This window comes from Hyaena hyaena, unplaced genomic scaffold, assembly GCF_003009895.1.
Source record: "Hyaena hyaena isolate Hyena2069 unplaced genomic scaffold, ASM300989v1 scaffold_60, whole genome shotgun sequence".
NCBI lineage: Eukaryota > Metazoa > Chordata > Mammalia > Carnivora > Hyaenidae > Hyaena > Hyaena hyaena.
Genome location: NW_024080692.1, coordinates 4,601 through 25,015, shown reverse-complemented (window position 1 = coordinate 25,015; position 20,415 = coordinate 4,601). Strand labels below are relative to the sequence as shown.

The 20,415-nt window shown below is 37.1% G+C and overlaps 1 protein-coding gene across 1 annotated transcript in view; it reads left to right on the top strand.

Moving 5' to 3' along the window:
- The window catches only part of LOC120231671 (orofacial cleft 1 candidate gene 1 protein-like), a gene marked incomplete at its 3' end in the record, with an annotated part of 80,939 nt that extends 61,564 nt beyond the window's left edge, over positions 1 to 19,375 (top strand). Inside the window, 1 exon segment of the mRNA XM_039231863.1 lies at positions 19,286 to 19,375. Coding sequence (XP_039087794.1) covers positions 19,286 to 19,375 — 90 coding nt within the window.
- Between the last annotated feature and the right edge of the window lie 1,040 nt (positions 19,376 to 20,415).

The following is a 20,415-nucleotide window of genomic DNA, read 5'->3' as shown; positions in this document are numbered from 1 at the left end:
CGGTGTTACTTCATGTTAAGAGTGTTAATTCGTAGAGTATTATGAACCTATAATCTGTAATAAATAAATAATCTGTAATAAATAAATAATCTGTAATAAAACTGGAAAGCAGCATAAACGTACTTGGGTAAAATTAAGAAAGTATTTGGATCTGTTTTGCATTAGCACTGTATTGCCATGTGAATGATCTAATATTTGTGAGGCCACCTTTTAGGGAACTTGTACATTTTGACTGTTGTGACTCATGGCCCACAAGGGTGTCTTTAGCCCATAGATTGTGTTGACTTCGGAAGCACTTTTCTATTTTCTGTATGTGTTTCTATTTATCCATAATGTAGCATTATGTGCTCGGATCCACCAAAGAGAGAAGTGTTTCTCCTTTATGTATTTCAAATAAAAATAGAGGAATTCCACATGGCTACTTCCAGGTGCGTGCGTGCATGCATGCGTGTGTGTGTGTGTGCGTGCGTGTGTGTAGTTGTTTGTGAAAGGTAAGCTGATTCAGGCTAAAAAGGAAAAAATATCACCAGGGACGTGCATATCACCAGGAGGAGATGACTCATTCATAAAGAATCCAACACAGAGGAGGTGCTCATTAAATGACAGGGAAGAAAAAATGGCAGTTTTTCCCAGGCCAGCACCGTTCATGTTCTCACCTTCACTGTGTTAGGAAGTTTCCCGAACATTTTATGCAGGGAAAAACTTCAGTTAGCTGTTAGAGCTCATAGCTTTCATCCTCGGTTCTGGTCGTTATATGAACTTGATCTTCTGTATAAAATAGGACAAAATCATCTAAACCTCTTGTGGTCATGGTGAGGATCTAAGACGTGTCCAAGTGCCTGGCAGTTAAAGCTTTTCTTTTTTTGTGACTCTTGTATATTTTTAAAGAGTGCTATCCATTCTTTCCTTTTATTTCTACTGCAAGGGTGAACTGATACTTACAAGTTATGGTATTTAGTTTTTTTTTAAGTTTATTTATTTACTTTGAGAGAGACAGAGAACACGAGTGGGGGAGGGGCAGAGAGAGAGGGAGAATACGAGAATCCCAGACAGGCTCCGCATTGCAAACTCAGAGCCAGTCACCGGGCTCCATCTCATGACCCATGAGATCATGATCTGAGCCTGAAACCAAGTGTCAGACACTTACTGACTGAGTCACCAGGCACCCCCTACATCAAGGTGTTTAAATGGAGATAGGAGAAGGTTCCAGATGTTGTGAGTGCTGTTGGATGAGTCCTTAAATGATTTATCGACACCTGCTCATTTATAGGGGAACTGAGTGAATTGCTTTTCCTCTCAACATGCCATGGCCTTGTAGCAGTGCTGGATTTGGGGATGACAAACGGATCTAGATCGCAAAAAGAGAGGAAAATGACCTTGACTAAAATGTCACTGGGACTGGGCTAGGAATTGTCTGTGTCAGAGATACCATGCAAAAACACAACAAATATACAGATCTTGACAGTGGATGTACATTGTGGAGAAAAAAATAAGGACAAATACCAGGAAACTAATAGCAGTGGAGGATTGCAGGGGACATGGGATTGAGAATCAGTGGGACCTTGGGGTCAATTGAGAGAATCATATTTCGAGGGTCATGCAAGGGCTGAAATATTACTTGAATTGTTATCACTGGGCAGTTTAGTAGGTAAAGCTGTTAAGAAATATCTGCACTGATCTTTCATATCTCCTAGACATTAGAAAGCTTGTAGGAAAGACATTAAATGACTTAGGTCTGAGAATTATCTGTAAGAGCTAAAACCAATCCATTAGGTGTATAGCTTTAACAAATTTAATCGCAAGGGAAATTCAGGGAAGCAAGAATACATTGTTTTTTGAATAAGTATTGAATGAAAACTAAAATAATTTTGTATTTAAAGGGTTTTTCTGGACATTTCCTATCATTTATTGTATATGATGTACCTGTTCTTAATCATTTGCAGATAACTAGGTTTCCTCCTGAATTTTAATAATAATTCATAGCTTTAGTTTATTCAATTAACAAGTGATGCTTTCAGGAGGTTTTAGGAGATGATTTCTGTGTAATATACTATAAAAAGGAAAATCATTTTAAGTTTTTGTCTTGATCTTAAAAATCAAATATTGTGTTTAGGGTAGTGGTGGAACAGCACCTTAGCCTGAACCCAGTGTCTTTCAGGGAAACACTCAAAAAAGTTTATCAATGTGTGGGGCACCTGGGTGGTTCAGCCGGTTAAACGTCTGACTCTTATTTTTCTCTTGTAATGTTTATTTATTTTTGACACGCACACACACACACACACAGAGAGAGAGAGAGAGAGAGAGAGAGAGAGAGATCATGAGCAGGGGAGGGGCAGAGAGAGAGGGAGACACAGATTCTGAAGCAGGCTCCAGGCTCCGAGCTGTCAGCACAGAACGTAAGGCGGGTCTCAAACCCACAAACCGTGAGATCATGACCTGAGCCAAAGTGCCGCTTAACCATCTGAGCCACCCAGGCGCCCCTCATTTGACTCTTGAATTCGGCTCAGGTCAGGATCTCAGGTTCTTGGGATCGAGCCTGTGTCAGGCTCTGCACTCTCAGTGGAGATTTTTTCTCCCTCTCTCTCTGTCTCTCTCTGCCCTTTCCCCACTTGTGCGCTCGCTCTCTCTCTCTCTCAAAATAAATAAATAAACATAAAAAAAGCTTATATTTGTTTATTTACTTACTGTCAGTTCACATTGTATCAGCACCTCCAAGTGAAAAGAGACATGCAAAACAAACAAAAAATGTTATTAGTTGTTACTTTTTTCATGGAGATTTATTTTATACTATCTTTTTTCTTTTTTTGCTGTGGTTGATAGTATTTAGTTCATATTAAAACATAAAATTGCCGGGGCGCCTGGGTGGCTTAGTTGGTTAAGCGTCCAACTTTCACTTAGGTCATGATCTCACGGTTCGTGGGTTCAAGCCCCGCGTCAGGCTCTGTGCTGACTGCCAGCTCAGAGCCTGGAGCCTGTTTCCAGTTCTGTGTCTCCCTCTCTCTCTGACCCTCCCTTGCTCACGTTGTCTCTCTCTCTCCTAGAAATAAATAAAACATTAAAAAAAAACAAACATAAAATTGCCTCCATCTTTCTTTTCCTCCTTTCCTTTAGTAGGAGCAATTAAAGCTGAAAATTAGGCAACTGGGGTCACTGAAGAAATTGGTGTCATTAAAAAAATGTGGAGGCACACAACAAAACAGCAACCTTAGAGTGACTAAGGCAACTAATTCCGCAATCAGGCAAAATAGGATGATCCAAGCACCAATTTCTGGTGTTAGACATGATCTAAGGACAGCATTTTATCTAGAGATTGGGTGGGCTGATCATTCTTCAAAACAATCTCCATTAACATAATTTCTTACAACTGAAAATTTAATATCCTGAAACTCTCAGAAAGTTTGAGGTTCCGTTATTGTATATGATCTAAAGTGTAAAATTCTTTATTTCAGGTGAATGGTAGATTCTTTTCTTTTAGTGATCACGTAAGCCATTGGGCATGACTTATGTGCTCCTATGAAAATCCAGGAGCCTACTAGGACACCTTCCAGTATAGGAAGCCACTCCACTTCTGTATGGAATTGAGTCAAGGAAGGAAAAAGTTCCATGATTTGGAGTAAAGGTTTATGTACACAGGTACATATGTACATACATATGGTGCTAATACAACCATATGTATGTAGGAAAAGACAAAGTAAGAGAGCTGAATAATCTTTGGTAGATTGTCACATCCTATTAAACTTCTAGAACCTTGGGGTGCCTCAGTGGCTCAGTTGGTAAGCGTCTGACTTTGGTTCAGGTCATGATCTCATGGTTCGTGGGTTCGAGCCCCGGGCTCTGTGCTGACAGCTAGCTTGGAGCCTGAAGCCTGCTTCTGGATTTTGTGTCTCCCTCTCTCTCTGACCCTCCCTTGCTCATGCTCTCTCTCTTTCCCATTCTCTCTCTCAGAAATAAAAAAAAAGAAACGTTAAAAATTTTTTTAAATAAAAAAACTTCTAGATCTTATTCTAAACTCACATATTTAAAATTGTAGTAAAGCCATTCCCCTTTAGCTTTTGTTAATATGTAGTCCACCACCAATAACGATCAAGCTTCCTCAAAGTTCAAGGTGAGTTCAAGTGGTTGTAATTAGCATTTTGACCAGATATCCTCTTACCTGTAGTAAAACAAATCGCCATTTCTGAAACAAAGGTATTGATGAAAGAGTTTCTTGGTGGTTGTCTTAGCATGCTACTTTTCATAGAATTTTTTAAATAATTTCATTATGTTGAGAATATCACCCAAAACATAATTTTATTGCATATATTTTTAAAAACCAGAGTCAGTTTGACACATTATTTAATAATTCTACTCTCTTCTTTGCCCAACTCTCCCATTCTCTTGTAAAGTTCCTTGTCTAACCAAATTTCCTTCAGAAACTCAGCCTTCAATTATATATCAGCAAATGAAAATTTGTGCTGAATAAGACAGAAATGAGAATAGTACAGTGTGTTCAAAGGAAAGGAATCCCATACATGATATTTAACACTCAAAATAGCATTTCAACAAATATGTCACGATACTTACGCTTTATTCCCTGAAACCCTTTACAGAAAAGGCCTTTTTTTTTTTTTTTTTTTTTTTTTTTTTAGAAATCTTCAACACCAAGCATAGAGCCTGGCAGAAAACATAAAGTATACTCTTACTTTTAAGATGAATGAATGAATAAATGAGTGAATGCTGTAGATAACTAGTAAGGCAAAATTATCATGGATATCATTAGCATATAGATGTTCTCTGATATTAATTTTCTCTAATACAGTCTAATGTCATTATGCGGAGTGTTAGGATTTGGTACTTTCATGCATATCATCTCAATTATATTTGAAAATATTTGTGTCATAGAATAAAAAAATATTTTTTATGTCTTACGGGTTTATTGAGGTATAATTGAAAACTAAAATTGTAATATATTTAAAGCATATAATGTGATGATTTGTATACTTTGTTTTGGTGAGAGTGCTTAAGATCTACTGTCTCAACAAATTTCAAATATGCTATATAGTATTAACTACAGTCATGATGATGTACATTAGGTCTTTAGAACTTATTCAACTTATAACTGAAAGTTTGTGCCTTTGATCAACATCTCCCCACTTCTCATATTCCCCACTGGCAGTTGCCATTCTATTCTGTTTCTATGTTTTTGACAATTATGATTTATTTTTTAAAATGTTTTAAATTTATTTTTGACAGAGAGAGAGAGAGAGACAGAGACAGAGACAGAGAGAGAGAGAGCAAGCGTGAACTGGGGAGGGGCAGAGAGAGGGAGACACAGAATCTGAAGCAGGTTTCAGGCTCTAAGCTGTCAGCACAGAGCCTGATGCGGGGCTTGAACTCAAGAACCATGAGATTATGACCTGGGCCGAAGTCAGATGCTTAACTGACTGAGCCACCCAGGTGCCTCCTTTTTGTAAATTCCACATATAAGTGATACCACACAGTATTTGTCCTTTTCTGTCTGGCTTATTTCACTTATCATAAAAATCTGAACAAATTAGGTACAAAGAAATATGCATCAACATAATAAAAACCATCTGTGAGAAGCTCACAACTAACATCACACTCAATGATGAAAAGCTGAAAGCTTACCCTCTAAGATCAGAAACAAAACACAAATGCCCACTCCTGCCACTTCTGTGCAACAAAGTGCTAGAAGTCCTCGCCAGAGCAATTAGATAAGAAAAAGAAAAAAAAAAGCAAAAAGAAAAAGAAAAAGAAATAAAACACATCCAAATCAGGAAAAAAACCTCTTAAATAATACAATAGTGAACATTTATTGTGTACCTACTGATTCTATTTTAAACACTGCATAATTTAATCTCACAACTGCCTTAAGAACAAATTATTATTTTCAGTTTATAGAAGGGCATTGTGAGGCACAGAGAGGTTAACAAGTTTCCCAAGTTAAAGTTTTGTAGCTAAGTTGCTGAGTCAGCATTCAAACTTAGACAATCTTAACCATTACATTATGCTCTTAGTTATGCTCTTAGTGGTGGTTCACAGTATTCAAAGAATATGGCTTTTTAACACAAAATGTTCTGTCATTTATCCGGTATTTTGGAGGAAGGGACATTCTAGACTCATTAAGTGCTTTTCATGTTCTTTATATTATTATGTAGGGAACATAGACTGATATATTTTATCAAGTAAATGATAACACTTTCATCTCATACTTGGTAAAACCAAGAAAAACAAAGTTGAGACGTGTTTACAATAGCTTAAAGACTCACTGACATTCTTCGCAGTTAAGCTGGTAAAATAATGTCCAAGAAAGAATGAATTACAAAACAATCATTCCATTATTTGTGAAAATACAGGACATTAAGAAAATGGCTCATGTCTTTACCTTACCTACCATTGAATTCATACCTTATATACCTTCTTTCACCTTAAAAAAGAACTGTCATTCCCCAAATATAGACTACACTAAAAATAAAGTTCTTCTCCACAATCTGTAGCCAGTTATATTCTACTACCAATATCCTTAGGGAGCCCAATCTCTCATTCTTCTTTACATCTTACCTTGTATTCCCTGAGTAACTGCCATATCTCATATGCTCTACTCACCTTGAAGTTCAGATCTTTGTCCTTTTGTCTGTCTTTCTACCCAATACCTGTTCTGGAGTTCAGCCTTTGCTAATTTAATATTTATCAAATGGGCACTCGATACAAAGCATGTTGGATAAAGGAGTAATTGCAGACACATCTGAACCATTCAGCTCCTGACTTATATCTTTATAAGGTCAGGAATCCAATTAGAATTTTTATATAGTAAGACTAAACAATGTCTTTACAGCCTGTTGCTACTGTTCTCTGCATCCTTCAACTCTAGCTGCTGTCACAGCTGGCTTAAAAAACAGCTGTTTTTTTCCCCACTGTTCTGGAAGCTGCAAGTCTGAGATCAGGGTGCCAGGATGGTTGGTTTCTGGAGAGATTCCTCTCCCTGGCTTGTAGGTGGTTGCCTTTCCCTGTATCCTCAACATTGTGGGGAAAGAGAGAGAGAGTGAACTCTTGGGCTGACCTTATGAGAGCAGTAATCCCATCACGAAGGTTCTACCCTCGCCACCCCATCTAAATCTGATTGCCTCCCAAAGGCCCCATCTCAACTACAGTCACATTGGGATTAAGGTTTAAACAGCTGGGTTTTGCTGAAATGCAGTTCAGTCCATAGAACTCTTTCTTAAAACATATGGGATTTTCATGAAAACTTCTCTGCATAGATCTTAGCTCATGAAAAATTCATTTACCCTGAGTACTGAAGAATGGGCTTGTTTCAGCTGAAGTGCTTCTAGTGGCTGAGTGCTTTGTTTATTTTAGGATAGAGCTGTGCATGGGAGAGGGGCCTCAGGCTGAGAGCTAAGGCTGCTGGGAGACAGGTGGACTGCCCAGGCTCCAAGAAGTTGTATTCCTTCTTGCCTAACAGAGACCCAAAGTGCTTCCAAATATCCTTGGAAAGATTTTTGACATGCACTTTTAGGAGGGACAAAGTAAAATAAAATTTCCTACTTTCTTGCTAATATTTATAACCTTTTCTTCAATCTTTTGAAATCTGATTTGTACCATAATGATTCTGTGCCATCTTATCCATTTGGAAAGGATGAAATCTTTTCAAACAAGTGCTGAATACGTAACTTTTTTTTTTTTTTTGCTATTGCAATTGCTCACTTTGAGTGTTTAATGGGTTAGAATATAGACAGCGAAGCATGGTTTGAGAAGAAACAGAAAATGCATTTATATTCCTGTGATTGAAAATTCCCAGTGAAACTAACGATTTGACTCTTAGGTTCTTTAAGTGAAAAGTTGGATTACTCCATTTCCAAAGAAAAGGGAAGTGAAGTGTGTGTGTGTGTGTGTGTGTGTGTGTGTGTGTGTGCATGAGAGAGAGAGAGAGAGAGAGAGAGGATTAAGGATCATTAAAATGAAAAAAGGGGCATATATAAAAAAATGATTTTAAATTTTTTTAATTTAAATTCAAATTAGTTAACATACAGTGTGGTCTTGGCTTCAGGAGTAGAACCGAGTGACTCATCTCTTACATAACACCCAGTGCTCATCCCAATAAGGGTCCTCCTTAATATCCATCACCCATTTAACCCATTCCCCCCACCTACCTTCTCTCCCCCAGCAACCCTCAGTTTGTTCTCTGTATTTAAGAGTCTCTTATGGTTTGCCTCCCTCTCTGCTTTTAATCTTAATGAGAAGTTTCAATGCCAAGCCTTTTGTACCAAGTTGGTTGAAATGTAAGTTCTCTGTAGAATTTGCACACATCCAAGAAAACCTCCCAGTATGTGGAACCCTCTGAACCCAGGGTAGGTATATGTACAAAGATTTCCCAACAGGAGCTGTTAGACTACAGGAAGCCATTTTCAATATGTCTGCCTAACACCAATTAATATTAACAAGAATTATATCTGAATATGGAGAGAAACAGCCTTCTTAACTTTTACGTCTTTTTTCCCCCCTAATAAGTTATTGCTGACCACAATGCTCATTAGTGGCACAATAAAAAGGAGCTACTGGTAAATAATAACAATTCTTTGTAGTTATACAGTGCCTTTGATCAGAAGAGCTCAAAGCCTTCGTGACTCATTAATTTTTGAAATACCTCCGTGAAGAATGAGGGTGTCAAGGATTACTACCTTCTGTTCATAAACAGAGAAAACCGAGTTTTGTAAGAAACTGTCCCAAGGTCATTCAATGATTTGGTGAGAGTATTAGGGATATAATCTATAAGCCAGAAATAATTAGAGCGAAGACCAACAGCGCTCAACAGAAATCAGCAGCTTCTGAGAGACTGCGGAGAAACTTTATGTAATGCTTGGAAATAATACTGCTTTTAGAAACACAGTTTTTTATTTAGCTTTTCTTTGAATCACTTCTTCTGTTAATAATGGAGAGCTCTCCACAGTTTCACATTTAGATCATGTAGTTTGGCATCATTTCCTTGAGGCTTCTCTGTGTTTTTATTTCTTCTATTTGAAGAAGTAGTGTACATTTTCTACAAAACCATTCAAATTAATTACTAGTAGAAAAAAAGAAGAAAATAAGTATATTATATATCACATACACCTGTATATGCTTAGTCAAATATTAATTTACTTCATCCATTGATTTTGAGAAACATTAAAAAATACATTGCACTCTGCCTCATTGTCATTCTCATCGGAGTGGAGGTTAAGAGTATAGACCCTGCATTATTATCATGATTATTTTTCAAAAACTCACTTCTGAGTTTCAATTGGAAGTGACACTCAAAGGATGGCAGATCATATTTTCTTTAAAACTTGTCCCCAAATCCCTCCTTATGTGGTTTTCTGGAAGAATAAAAATTTATCTTTTACATGATTATTTTTCCATTGCCCCATTGCTCTGTTATGGTTATTTAAATTTTCAAAGGCTTGTGCCTTAGGATGCTTGCAGAGTGGCAGAGTCTAGGTGAACAGGTATTATCTTGTTTGAACACACACATACACACACACACACACACACACACACACACAGAGGATTTTGTATTTTATGTTTTTGTCCCTGTCCCTGTTTCCTAAGTATCTCACAGTTTTCAAGACTGTCCATTGATTTCCTTGTTATTTGGCTGAGGGCTTACTTTTTTCATACTATCCATTTTGTTTTTATGACACACCAAGTCTCTCTTATTATTATCTCTTGTTTTTAGAGAAAACTCAATATTACTATTTGTTTAAATGTAGTCTGCTGACCTCTCTCAGGATACCTGGAGTGCTAATTAGAATGCATATTCCTGAGAACCAATACAGACTTACTGTCTCAAAATCTCTGTGATGGGAGCCTTAGAGTGTCTAAGTTTAACACAGATCCTCTAGAAGATTCTTAGACACATAAAACTAAAGATCCTGTCCTATCTTCTAACCATAGATAATTCGTCTATAGCACTTACAATGTGCCAAGCATTTGGAGGTGTTATGACTTTTAAAAAAGGTATCTTGCTAAGAACATAAATTCCTACTCTCCATATAAATTTTTAATATACCAATCATATGTGAGATGACAAGACCTTTAAGATATGAGGTAGAATTTCAGATTTAATTGACAATAAGTCACAAAATTAGTATAGAAAAGTCTTGACTGCCCTTCATCCAAATTGAGTTGCTTTTTAAAAAAATTACCTCTGGAGTGGTAAATTGATTCATTGAGCTCTACTTTTTCTATGGTAGAGTGGATTTATTCTATCTTTAGGTGTCAGTCATAGATAATGAGAGATTTTCAGGAAAGTTTTGGACTTTATAATCATTCTTTCATTGTCAGTTTTTGTTCTTCGGTTCTTAAAATTTTCTCACAAATAAACTGTCTCCAGAAAAACCACTTTTCAGGGATTTTTTTGGGATAACTGAGGAAATCTGGATATAGACAGGGTATTAGATGATATGAAAAAAGTTAGCTGCCACAGTAACCAAGAAAGTGTGGAACTGGCGAGAGAATAGACAAACAGATCAGTGTTATATAAAAAGGAGCCCAGAAATAGACTCATACAAATATAGGCAACTGAGTTTTGATAAAGGAGCAAAAAATTCGATGGAGAAAGAAAGTCTTTTCTGTGAATGGTGCTGGACACGTGGACATCCACATGCCAAAAAATAAATAAATAAATAAATAAATAAATAAATAAATAAATAAAAGAAAAACAAAGAACCTAGACACAAACCTTATACCTTTTGCAAAAGTTAACTCAAAATTCATCATAGACTTAAATGTAAAATACCAAACTATAAATTTTCTAGAAGACAGCCTAAGAGGCATTTTAGATGACTTTGGGAATGGTGATAACTTTTTAGATACAACACGAAAGGCATGATCCAGGAAGGAAATAATTTATGAGCTGAACTTGATTAGAAACTTCTGGTGTGTGAAAGACAGTATTAAGAGAATAAAGAGACAAACCACAGACTGGGAGAAAATATTTCCAGACACATCTGAAAAAGGACTGTTATCCATACTATAGAAAGAACTCTTAAAATTCAATAATAAGAAAATGAATGACATGTTAGGCATGTTAAAAGATGCTGAATGTCATATGTCATTAGGTACATGCAAATTAAAACAATAGTGAGATAAAACTACCAGCCTATTAGAAGGGCCAAAATGCAAAACAATGACAACATCAAATGCTGGTGAGGATGTCGAACAATAAGAACGCTCATTCATTGCTGGCGGGAATGCAAAATGGTACATCCCTGCAAGATAGCTTAGCAATTTCTTACTAAACTAAACACACTCATATGGCATGAGCCAACAATCACCTCCTTGATATTAATCCAGATGAGTTGAAAATTTAGGTTTTTCACAAGAAGTTGCATAGGGATGTTTATAGTAGTTTTATTCATCATTGCCCAAATTTGGAAACAACCAAGATGTCCTTCAATAGGCAAATGGATAAATAAACTGTGGAACACCCTGACAATAGAACATTATTTAGTACTAGAAAGAAATGAGCTATCAAGCCTTATCATGAAAAGATACAGAGGAACCTTAAATGAATATTACTAAGTAAACTAAGCCAATCTGAAGAGGTTGAATAATGATTCTAACCACATGGTACTCTGGAAAAGGTAAAATAGGGAGACAATAAAAAGACCAGCAATTAGGTGGGAGGGAAGGATGAATAGGCAGAGCACAGAATTTTTAGGGCAATGAAACTATTTGGTATGATACATGTGACTATACATTTGTCAAAATCCATAGAATGTACAGCCTCAAGAGTGAGCCACAATGTAAACTATGGACTTCGGGTGATAATGATATCGCAATGTATATCCATTGGTTTCTACAAATATATCCTTCAGGTGTGAGATGTTAACTTTAGGGGTGGGTGTGAGTCTCTGGGGGCAAGGGGAGTGTGGACACTCTATGTATTTTCTGCTCTTTTTTACTGCAAACCTAAAACTGTCTAAAAATAGTCTATTTAAAAAATAGTGCTGATTTAGTATGGTGTCATAATGATATGGTTAGGAATAAAATGTACCCTTTCAGATGGATACTGAAATATTTAATGTCAAAATATCAAAATGTTTCGATTAACTTTAAAATTTTTCAGTTTCCAGGGCGCCTGGGTGGCTCAGTCAGTTAAACGTCTGACTTCAGCTCAGGTCATGATCTCATGGTTAGTGAGTTTGAGCCCCACGTCGGGCTCTGGGCTGACAGCTCGGAGGCTGGAGCCTGCTTTGGATTCTATGTCTCCCTCTCTCTCTATCCCTCCCCCACTCACACTCTGTCTCTCTCTCTCTCAAAATAAATAAACAATAAAAAATTTCAATTTCCATGTGTGTGTGTATACATATATATGTGTGTATATATATATATATATATATAAAATAAATATGACAAGAATTAATCATTAGTAAATGTTAAATTCATTATGTAGTTATTTCTACTTTATATATATTCGACATTCATAATTAAAAGTAAAAATAAACACTTTATCCAATTACCGTATGCTAATTTTTAAAAATGTTAGATTGGTTCATGTTGATTTGTTTGATTAATGGGCCATCTATTGGGGCAGGAATTTTTGTTATTAGTTTTTCTGCACAAAACCAGAGATAAGTGCGATGATTGCCATGTTTGAGGTGAAGAAGTTGCAGCTGAGATCTTATTCTCTCCTAATTTTTCACCTAAAATTCCCAGATGCCGCTTTACTCTTGACTTCTCAGAGCTCTTCCATTCCATTCTGTGAGGTGGATTCTGTAGCCTGTTGTTGTAGGAGGGCACATGAATATTCTTTCCCATCTTTGTATCCGTAGATTCTTATATTCCTCATGCCTTTCCCTTAGAGTCATTGAAACTCAAACCTCACATTTGGTAGAATTGACTAAAGTATATTTAAACAGCATGCCACTCAAATTATTTTTTTAAAAAGCAATTTTCTACTGTTGACTTAGAGATCAAGAGATCTACTTTAGCCAGCATAATTTCTGATTAACTAATTTGATCCGTACCAAACTATATAAGCAAACCTGAAGTAAGCCTCCATCAACTTTTTCTTTTTTTTTTTTTTTCTTTTTTTTGCCTTTGGATTTAACAGTGTTTTCAACAGTGAACCAAATAGAGTAAATAACCCCCAGGCAGAACAAATGACTCTAATGGCAGTCTCCTATACATTCTTTTGGTGGAAAGACTGAAAATGAAGATAAAAACGTGACAGCCCAAAGGGTGAAGGACCTCCATGGGCTCTATTAAACAACAGTTTGGAATGTGAATATATAGGGTTATCTTTTCAGGAGTTCAGAAAGAGAAGTTCATAAATGAGAAGTCTCTCCTTGAGGGTGTTGAAACCTCACCCTCCATGGTTCTGATGGACCATGTGATTTCCAGCAGTGCTTTGTGGTCTAAAATTGCGTGGAGAGACATTTATTTTTCAGTTCCTTTAGTTAATTAAGTTTTTATTTGGTTTCAATTCCATTATTTGTGATAGCATAAGATCACAAATAAAATATTCTAACTTTAGTGGATGAAAATTAACCTTGCATGTGTAGGAGATATGAGTTCTGGGTCCTAAAGCTCAGACTAGCTCAGAATTACTTGGGCAAAACAGTCAAAAAACCTGGATCTTGGTGTTCCTATTTGCACAATTCAAAGGCTTTTGATTACTTGTAAGTTTCTTTTCAGTTCTAAAATATTAATGGTGCTACCTTACATTTAAGTACAATAATCATTCAAAAGATAGCAGGTAATCCCAAATTCATGAAATGTTGGGTATTTTCTTCTTCCTGGGTCGACTATACTTTACATTAATACTTCTAAAATTTTTGTGAGCCTTAAGGCCATTTGAAGTGCATGTCGTGGTGTGGGTTCTTTGTTTGTTTTGGAGTATGACCAGGAATGTACATTTTAAATAAATCCCCTAGATGATTCTGCTGCACCTTGTGCTCAGATGGTATTTGAGGAACTGTGCTTATAATTCCTACTTGGAGACAGTGCTCAAACTTTTCTTTTTTTTAAATATTTTTATTTATTTCTGAGAGAGAGAGAGAGGCAGTGTGAGAAGGGGAGAGTCAGAGAGAGAGAGAGGGAGGCACAGAATCTGAAACAGGCTCCAGACTCCGAGCTAGCTGTCAGCACAGAGCCCGACGTGGGGCCCGATCCCACAAACCATGAACTCATGACCTGAGCCGAAGTCAGACGCTTAACCGACTGAGCCACCCAGGCGCCCCAGTGCTCAAACTTTTCTAACAATCAAAAAGGAACTGATTTTCTGACTGTTAATAGAGGCTCACCTCTGCACTGATTCTTACCCAGGGAGAGAGCTTTGCTGGTTAGGATGTGGCAGAGTGATAAATATAAAAATAGCAGGGAGGCATAGTTTGAAAAGCCTTCTAGGGGATTCTCAAATATTGCTTTGACAGTGGTGGCATGGTGGTGGCAGAGAGCTTGACTTTGTCCACACCCTTTGCAGTTAAGAATGCTGATTAAAATAACATGATTACATATATGCAGCACTGTATAATTTGCTTCAAATTATTTTGACTTCCCCCTGGGTGGCTCAGTCAGTTAAGCATCTGACTCTTGTTCGCGGCTCAGATGTTGATCTCAGGGTCATGAGTTCAAGCTCCATGTTGGGCTCTCTGCTGGATGTGAAGGCTACTTAAAAAAATATATGTTTTGGCTCATTGTGTATATTATATTGTAAAGCATTCATTGAGAAAAAGGCAAATCAAAGAAACTTTTTCAATGGAAGAAGTATTTCTGGTCCTAAAACTAATTCATTTGTCTTTACGGTCATAGCTCTTCCCTACTCTGCAAATCCCCAACTTCCCTCATATTCCATTCTAAACCAGTGGTTATTCTCTTTTCCTTGTCTTCATAATCTGCTCAAGAACTGATTTTTTACCTTTTGGATTTTGTCTATTATTTGTTCATTTTCTATGTAATTGATTTCTTCCCTTATTTTCATTAATCCCTATTGTATCACCCCCACCCCAAATTTGTCAGATATTGAAATTGATGATTTCACATATGCACAGCAAGAGGATATGAAAAGGTTCATTACTCATTTTTTTAATGTTTTATTTATATTTGAGAGAGAGAGAGAGAGAGATAGAATACAAGCGGGGGGAGGGGCAGAGAGAGAAAGAGGGAGACCCAGAATCCATGAGACAGGCTCCAGGCACAGAGCCCGATGTGGGCCTTGAACCCGTGAACCGCAAGATCACGACCTCAGATGGAGGTGGACACTTATTCGCTTAATCGACTGAGCCACCTAGGCGCCCTGGTTTATTTCTCATCTAATGAGGCTTTCTGGGAGAATAGGACAGGTTTTCAAGTGGACCTAAGAATGGCTTGACAGAGTAGGGGTAGGAGGCGACTTGGTCTTTATCACTGTTAGGTGGTGGGGTGGGGGTGAAGACGCAGTATGAGGCACGTGCTAGCCTGGTTGGAACTTCCCACTGACACCAAGGTAGTGAGTGCCTAAGCTTTCTGAATAGCTTGCCCACATATGGAGTAGAGTGGGAGGAGAGAGGCTGGACACTGTCAACAGTCAAACATCAAAAAAAAGAGTGAGACTCTTTATTATACCTCCATCATACCTCCTGGGAAGACTGTACGTTATGCTGTTCTGTGTAGTGTTCTATAAATGTCACACAGGTCAAATTGTTTGATGGTGCTGTTAAAATTTTCGACATTTTTATTGACTTTTTTGTATGTGTCTTTTTCCATGAGTCATTCAAAGGTATTAAATTCTGCAAGTATGATTACGGATTTGTTGATCTCTACCTTTAGTCTTGTCAACTGTTGTTTCATGTGTTTGGAAGCTTTATTATTACATGCTTATACCTTTAAGTTTATTATGTTTTCCTTTTATCATTATGGAATACACCTCTTTACCTCTGGTAATACTGCTTAAATTTTTAAAAATATTTATTTATTTTTGAAAGAGAGAGAAAGAGTGAGCCATGGAGGGGCAGAGAGAGAGAGAGGGAGAAAAAATCTGAAGCAGGCTCTGGGCTCTGAGTTGTCAGCACAGAGCTCAATGTGGGGCTCAACAGTGAGATCCTGACCTGAGCCGAAGATGGATGCTCAACTGACTGAATCACCCAGGACCCTTCTGATCATAGTCTTCATCTGCAGGTCTGCTTTGTCTGATGTTAATATAGCCACATCTGATTCCTCGTGCATAGTGTTTGCATGGTTTAATTTTTTTATTCTCTTACTTTCAAATTTTTATGTTAAATGTATGTTTCATGTTAACAACATATACTTTGGTCTTGGAATTTTGTTTAGTATAACAATCTCTGCCTTTGTATAAAAGATATTTAGACTATTCACAGTTAATGTAATCACTAATATGTATGAGTTTAAATGTATCATCTTGTTATCTGATATCTATCTTGTCTGATCTTTGTTCCTTTCTTTCTCTTTTCTTGCCTTTTTGGAGGTTTGTGTGTATGTGTTTGTGTGTGTGTGTGTGTGTTTGTGTCTGTGTGTGTGTGTGTGTGTGTGGGTGATGGATCCATTTTATTTATTCTATTGATGTTTTTATCATGCCTCCTTAGGATATTTTTCTTTAATGGTGTTTTAGAGATTACTAAATGCATCTTTAACTTATTACAGTCTGCCTTCAAAAATATTTTACTACAGGCACACCTGGTTGGCTCAGTTGGTTAAATGTCTGACTCTTGATCTCAGCTCAAATCTTGATCTCAGGGTCCTAAGTTCAAGCCCCATGTTGGGCTTCATGCTGGGCATGGAGCCTACTTAAAATTCTTTTTTTACTGTTTCATAAAACATTTAGGAATTTTGCAAAAGCATGTTTCCAGTTGTGAACTTCCCATGCTTTATGCTCTTGGTCATACATATTTTATTTTTATAAATGTCATAACCTCCAAAGCATTGTTTCTTTATAATTTTGGCTCAGAAAGTTAATAAGCTCTTCAATGGTAATTTAAAAATATAAATGGTAATATATTATACAGCTATTTTGTGTTTACTATCATATTAATCCTTTTGGTGTCTTTTCTTCTTTCCTGAAAAACTGGATTTTCTGGTATTTCTAGTCAGACTAAGGAACTTCAGTTAGTAACTCTTATAGTACAGGGCTGCTGGGAGTGAATTCTTTCTGTTTTCATCTGGTTGAAAATATCTCTATTTTGCCTTCACTTTGAAGGATATTTTTGTTGAATACAGACTTCCAAGCTGACAGTTTTTTCTTGAAGCACTAACGTATGCTATTCCCTAGTCTTCTGGCCTCTGTTGTCTCATTTGTGAAATTGGCTTGCATTCTTACTGTTGTTTCCTTACATGAAATCGACTTGATTGTCATTATTCATAGATTCATGATTTGCAAATTCACTTACTTGCTAAAATTTATTAGTAATTTCCAAATCAATCATTGTGGCCCTTTTGCTGTGATTCATAAACATGTGCAGGGTGGTAAAAATGTTTGAGCTGCCTCGTGTGCAGGTTGCCAGGTGTGGTTGTACAGGGCCACACCCTACTTCCTTTTTTAGCTTTCATATTTATTTATTTAAAAAAATTTTTTTTACATTTATTTATTTTTGAGAGACAGAGAGACAGAGCGTGAGCAGGGGAGGGGGAGAGAAAGAGGGAGATGGAGAATCTAAAGCAGGCTCCAGCATCTGAACTGTCAGCACAGAGCCTGATGTGGGACTCGAACCCACAAACTGTGAGATCATGACCTGAGCTGAAGTTGGCCACTTAACCGACTAAGCCACCCAGGTGTCCCTTAGCTCTCATATTTAAACAAGTGTTCTTTTTGTGGTCTCTTTAACGCCTCCTCTATTTTTGCATTTCTTTCCATTGTTTTTGGTGATTTCACTGTTTCAAATGGTCCCCACAGTTGAATATTAGTGAATCAAAAATACAGTACCTCCAGAAAAAGGAAGAGGAAGTTCACCTACGCAGCATGAGTCTGCTCCAGAGAGTGCTAAAGTAACTTATCTACTCTGTAATGAAGCTATGGAAAAGATGGGAAAGTGACTAAATGTGTGGATTTGTGAGATGACAACTTACTCAAAACCATAATGGACTGTATTTTTTTCTGAGACTGAAAACCAGATGAATTTGTGGTCACGTTTCCTAGGTTCAAGAAAATGTTAAGCCTATCTCAGGTAGTGCTGACCTCACTCTTGTGTTTCGAAAAGTGATATAATATGTCAAGTGTTAAACTAGCAAGCGAGGCAAGTTCTATAGATCAGGAGGCTAGGGAAGAACTTTAGAAATACCAGCTGCATTTTATATGAGGAAAGGTTATGTGGCACAGGAGGGTTGCATAATAAGACCGACCTTTTTTGTATGGATGTTGACAATGAATACATGCTACAGGTAGTGTTTCTATTGCTGAAACGGGACCAGAAGCTCACAAACACCTAACCCTGCCTAGCCCCTGGGAACAATAGTTCAATATTTACCAATTCAGTGTTTACAGTGACGTTTTTGAACACAACTACCTGAAATATCAAGAATCGACTATATGTCTTTTCATCTGGGTACGTTCAAGATTTTTCTCTTTATTTCATTTTCATTGTTTGGATTCTCATGACTTTTACATTCAATTCTCTGTACATTTACTGAATGAAGTTTGCTGAATTTCTTGGGTTTGTGGTTTTGGTCTTTTATTGATTATGTCAAAGTCTTAGCCATTATCCCTTCAAATATTTCTTTTCCCCATTCTTTCTTTCTTGTTTTTCTGGGACTCTGTGTATTAGACCAGAAGATAATATTTCACAGATCTTGGAGTTGACTTAATTTATTTTAACTCTTTTTCCTCCTTGAATTTTCCTTTGCATTTATATTAACTTGTCTTTATCTTATTTTTTTTTTTAAACATCCACTTGGCATTTAAATCCTTGGTAGCTTTCATCATCTGCTCATGAAAGCTGTTCTCTTTTTTTTTTTTTTTTTTGACAGGACCCATTAACTTATTGTTTTAATAACCCATCCTTATTATACAGGCCCCCATCTGATAAATTCAGCATTAGGTAGATTTAGCTCACCACAGTGCTCAAATTATCTGATAATAAAACCAGAGCCTTCCTTTAAGTGGGGCTTTGGATCTGAGTGCTTGAGTTTTTGTCTCAGTTTTCCTGCCCTCATCTGTCAAGAGCCTCTGTCCTTGCAATGTGGGGGAGGTGGTATCTCTTAGCATGTCTGTTCCTTCTCCGACCACTCAGTGAAGGTTCTGGAAGTTCTTGACTTCTCTCATTCTCCATATTCTTTTCTGTCTTTAGTGTCACTCTCGGTAGCTTTTGTGTCTTAGGCTTTGGGCATAGGGAGTCTGGCGCAGCTTTCTTGTCCTGCTGGCTCTCTTTCTTATGACTCTTCAGTGAGGACTCATGGAAGAGAATTGGTGAGTGGATGTAGATTTTGTTTGTTTGATGCACTAAGGGCTTCTAAATCTTCATGCCAGCTCATCCCAGGCTTGATAAAATTAGGGAAATTGTTGTTTTTCTTCCCATGTTCATAAACATGGCAACTTCTTCCTCCTGCCATGCTCCGTGAGGCTAAAAGCAGCCATGGGACCATTTTCTTCCAGGAGAGAATCATAATTTTTCTGGAATTCATTGGATTATGTTTCTTTGTGACCTCAGCTCTCAAATACGCTTTAAAAAACCCTATTGTTTTGTAGATTGTGCTACTTTGCTTTCTTTTTAAGAAGGGAAAGACATTCTCTTGAGACTTTTTATGTCTTAAATGGAAGCAAAGTGTCTCTTGTATCTTTAAACTCTTCTTTTCCTTTGATTTCTCTCTTTATCAAACTATTATTGTAAATCCTCCTCAGTTTGAAAACAAACAAGAAAGTGCCAGTAAGCTAATGGATAAGGCACTGGCCTCCTAAAAATGAATCAGCAGAATGACAATTCTTCTTTGACCATTCATCCTTTTTTCCCCTACTTCTCCTCTCCTCCAGACTAGAAAGAATAACTTCCCTCTGTTTTCTCCATTTCTTTTCCCTTTTAGTATTTTCTCAACTTACTTATATTTGGTTTCCAATGACTGAGACCTTTACTGTTTCTGTGACCTCCAAATACCAATTCAATCACCTCTCAATTTGTATTTTATTTTGACCTATTTGCTTTCAAAACATTTGAAATATTTTGTTATTTTGAAACTCCATTATTGCATGGCTTTACACCTCTGAAAAGTTCCTCCTTTCCAGTGTATATTTAGCATGTTGTTTTTCTAGAATTCTTCTAATGAATTCTTTTTGTGCTCTACACCTTTTCTGGGGGTCATCTCATCTGTGCCCATCAGCTTTTGCTTTTCGCTGAAGAATCAACTTACACCTCCAGCTCAGATCTCCATCCTGTCCTCCAGTGTTATATATTAAGCTGCCTTCAAGACCAATCATCAGATGCTCCTGGTTTTTTGTTTTTTTTTCCCTTTCCA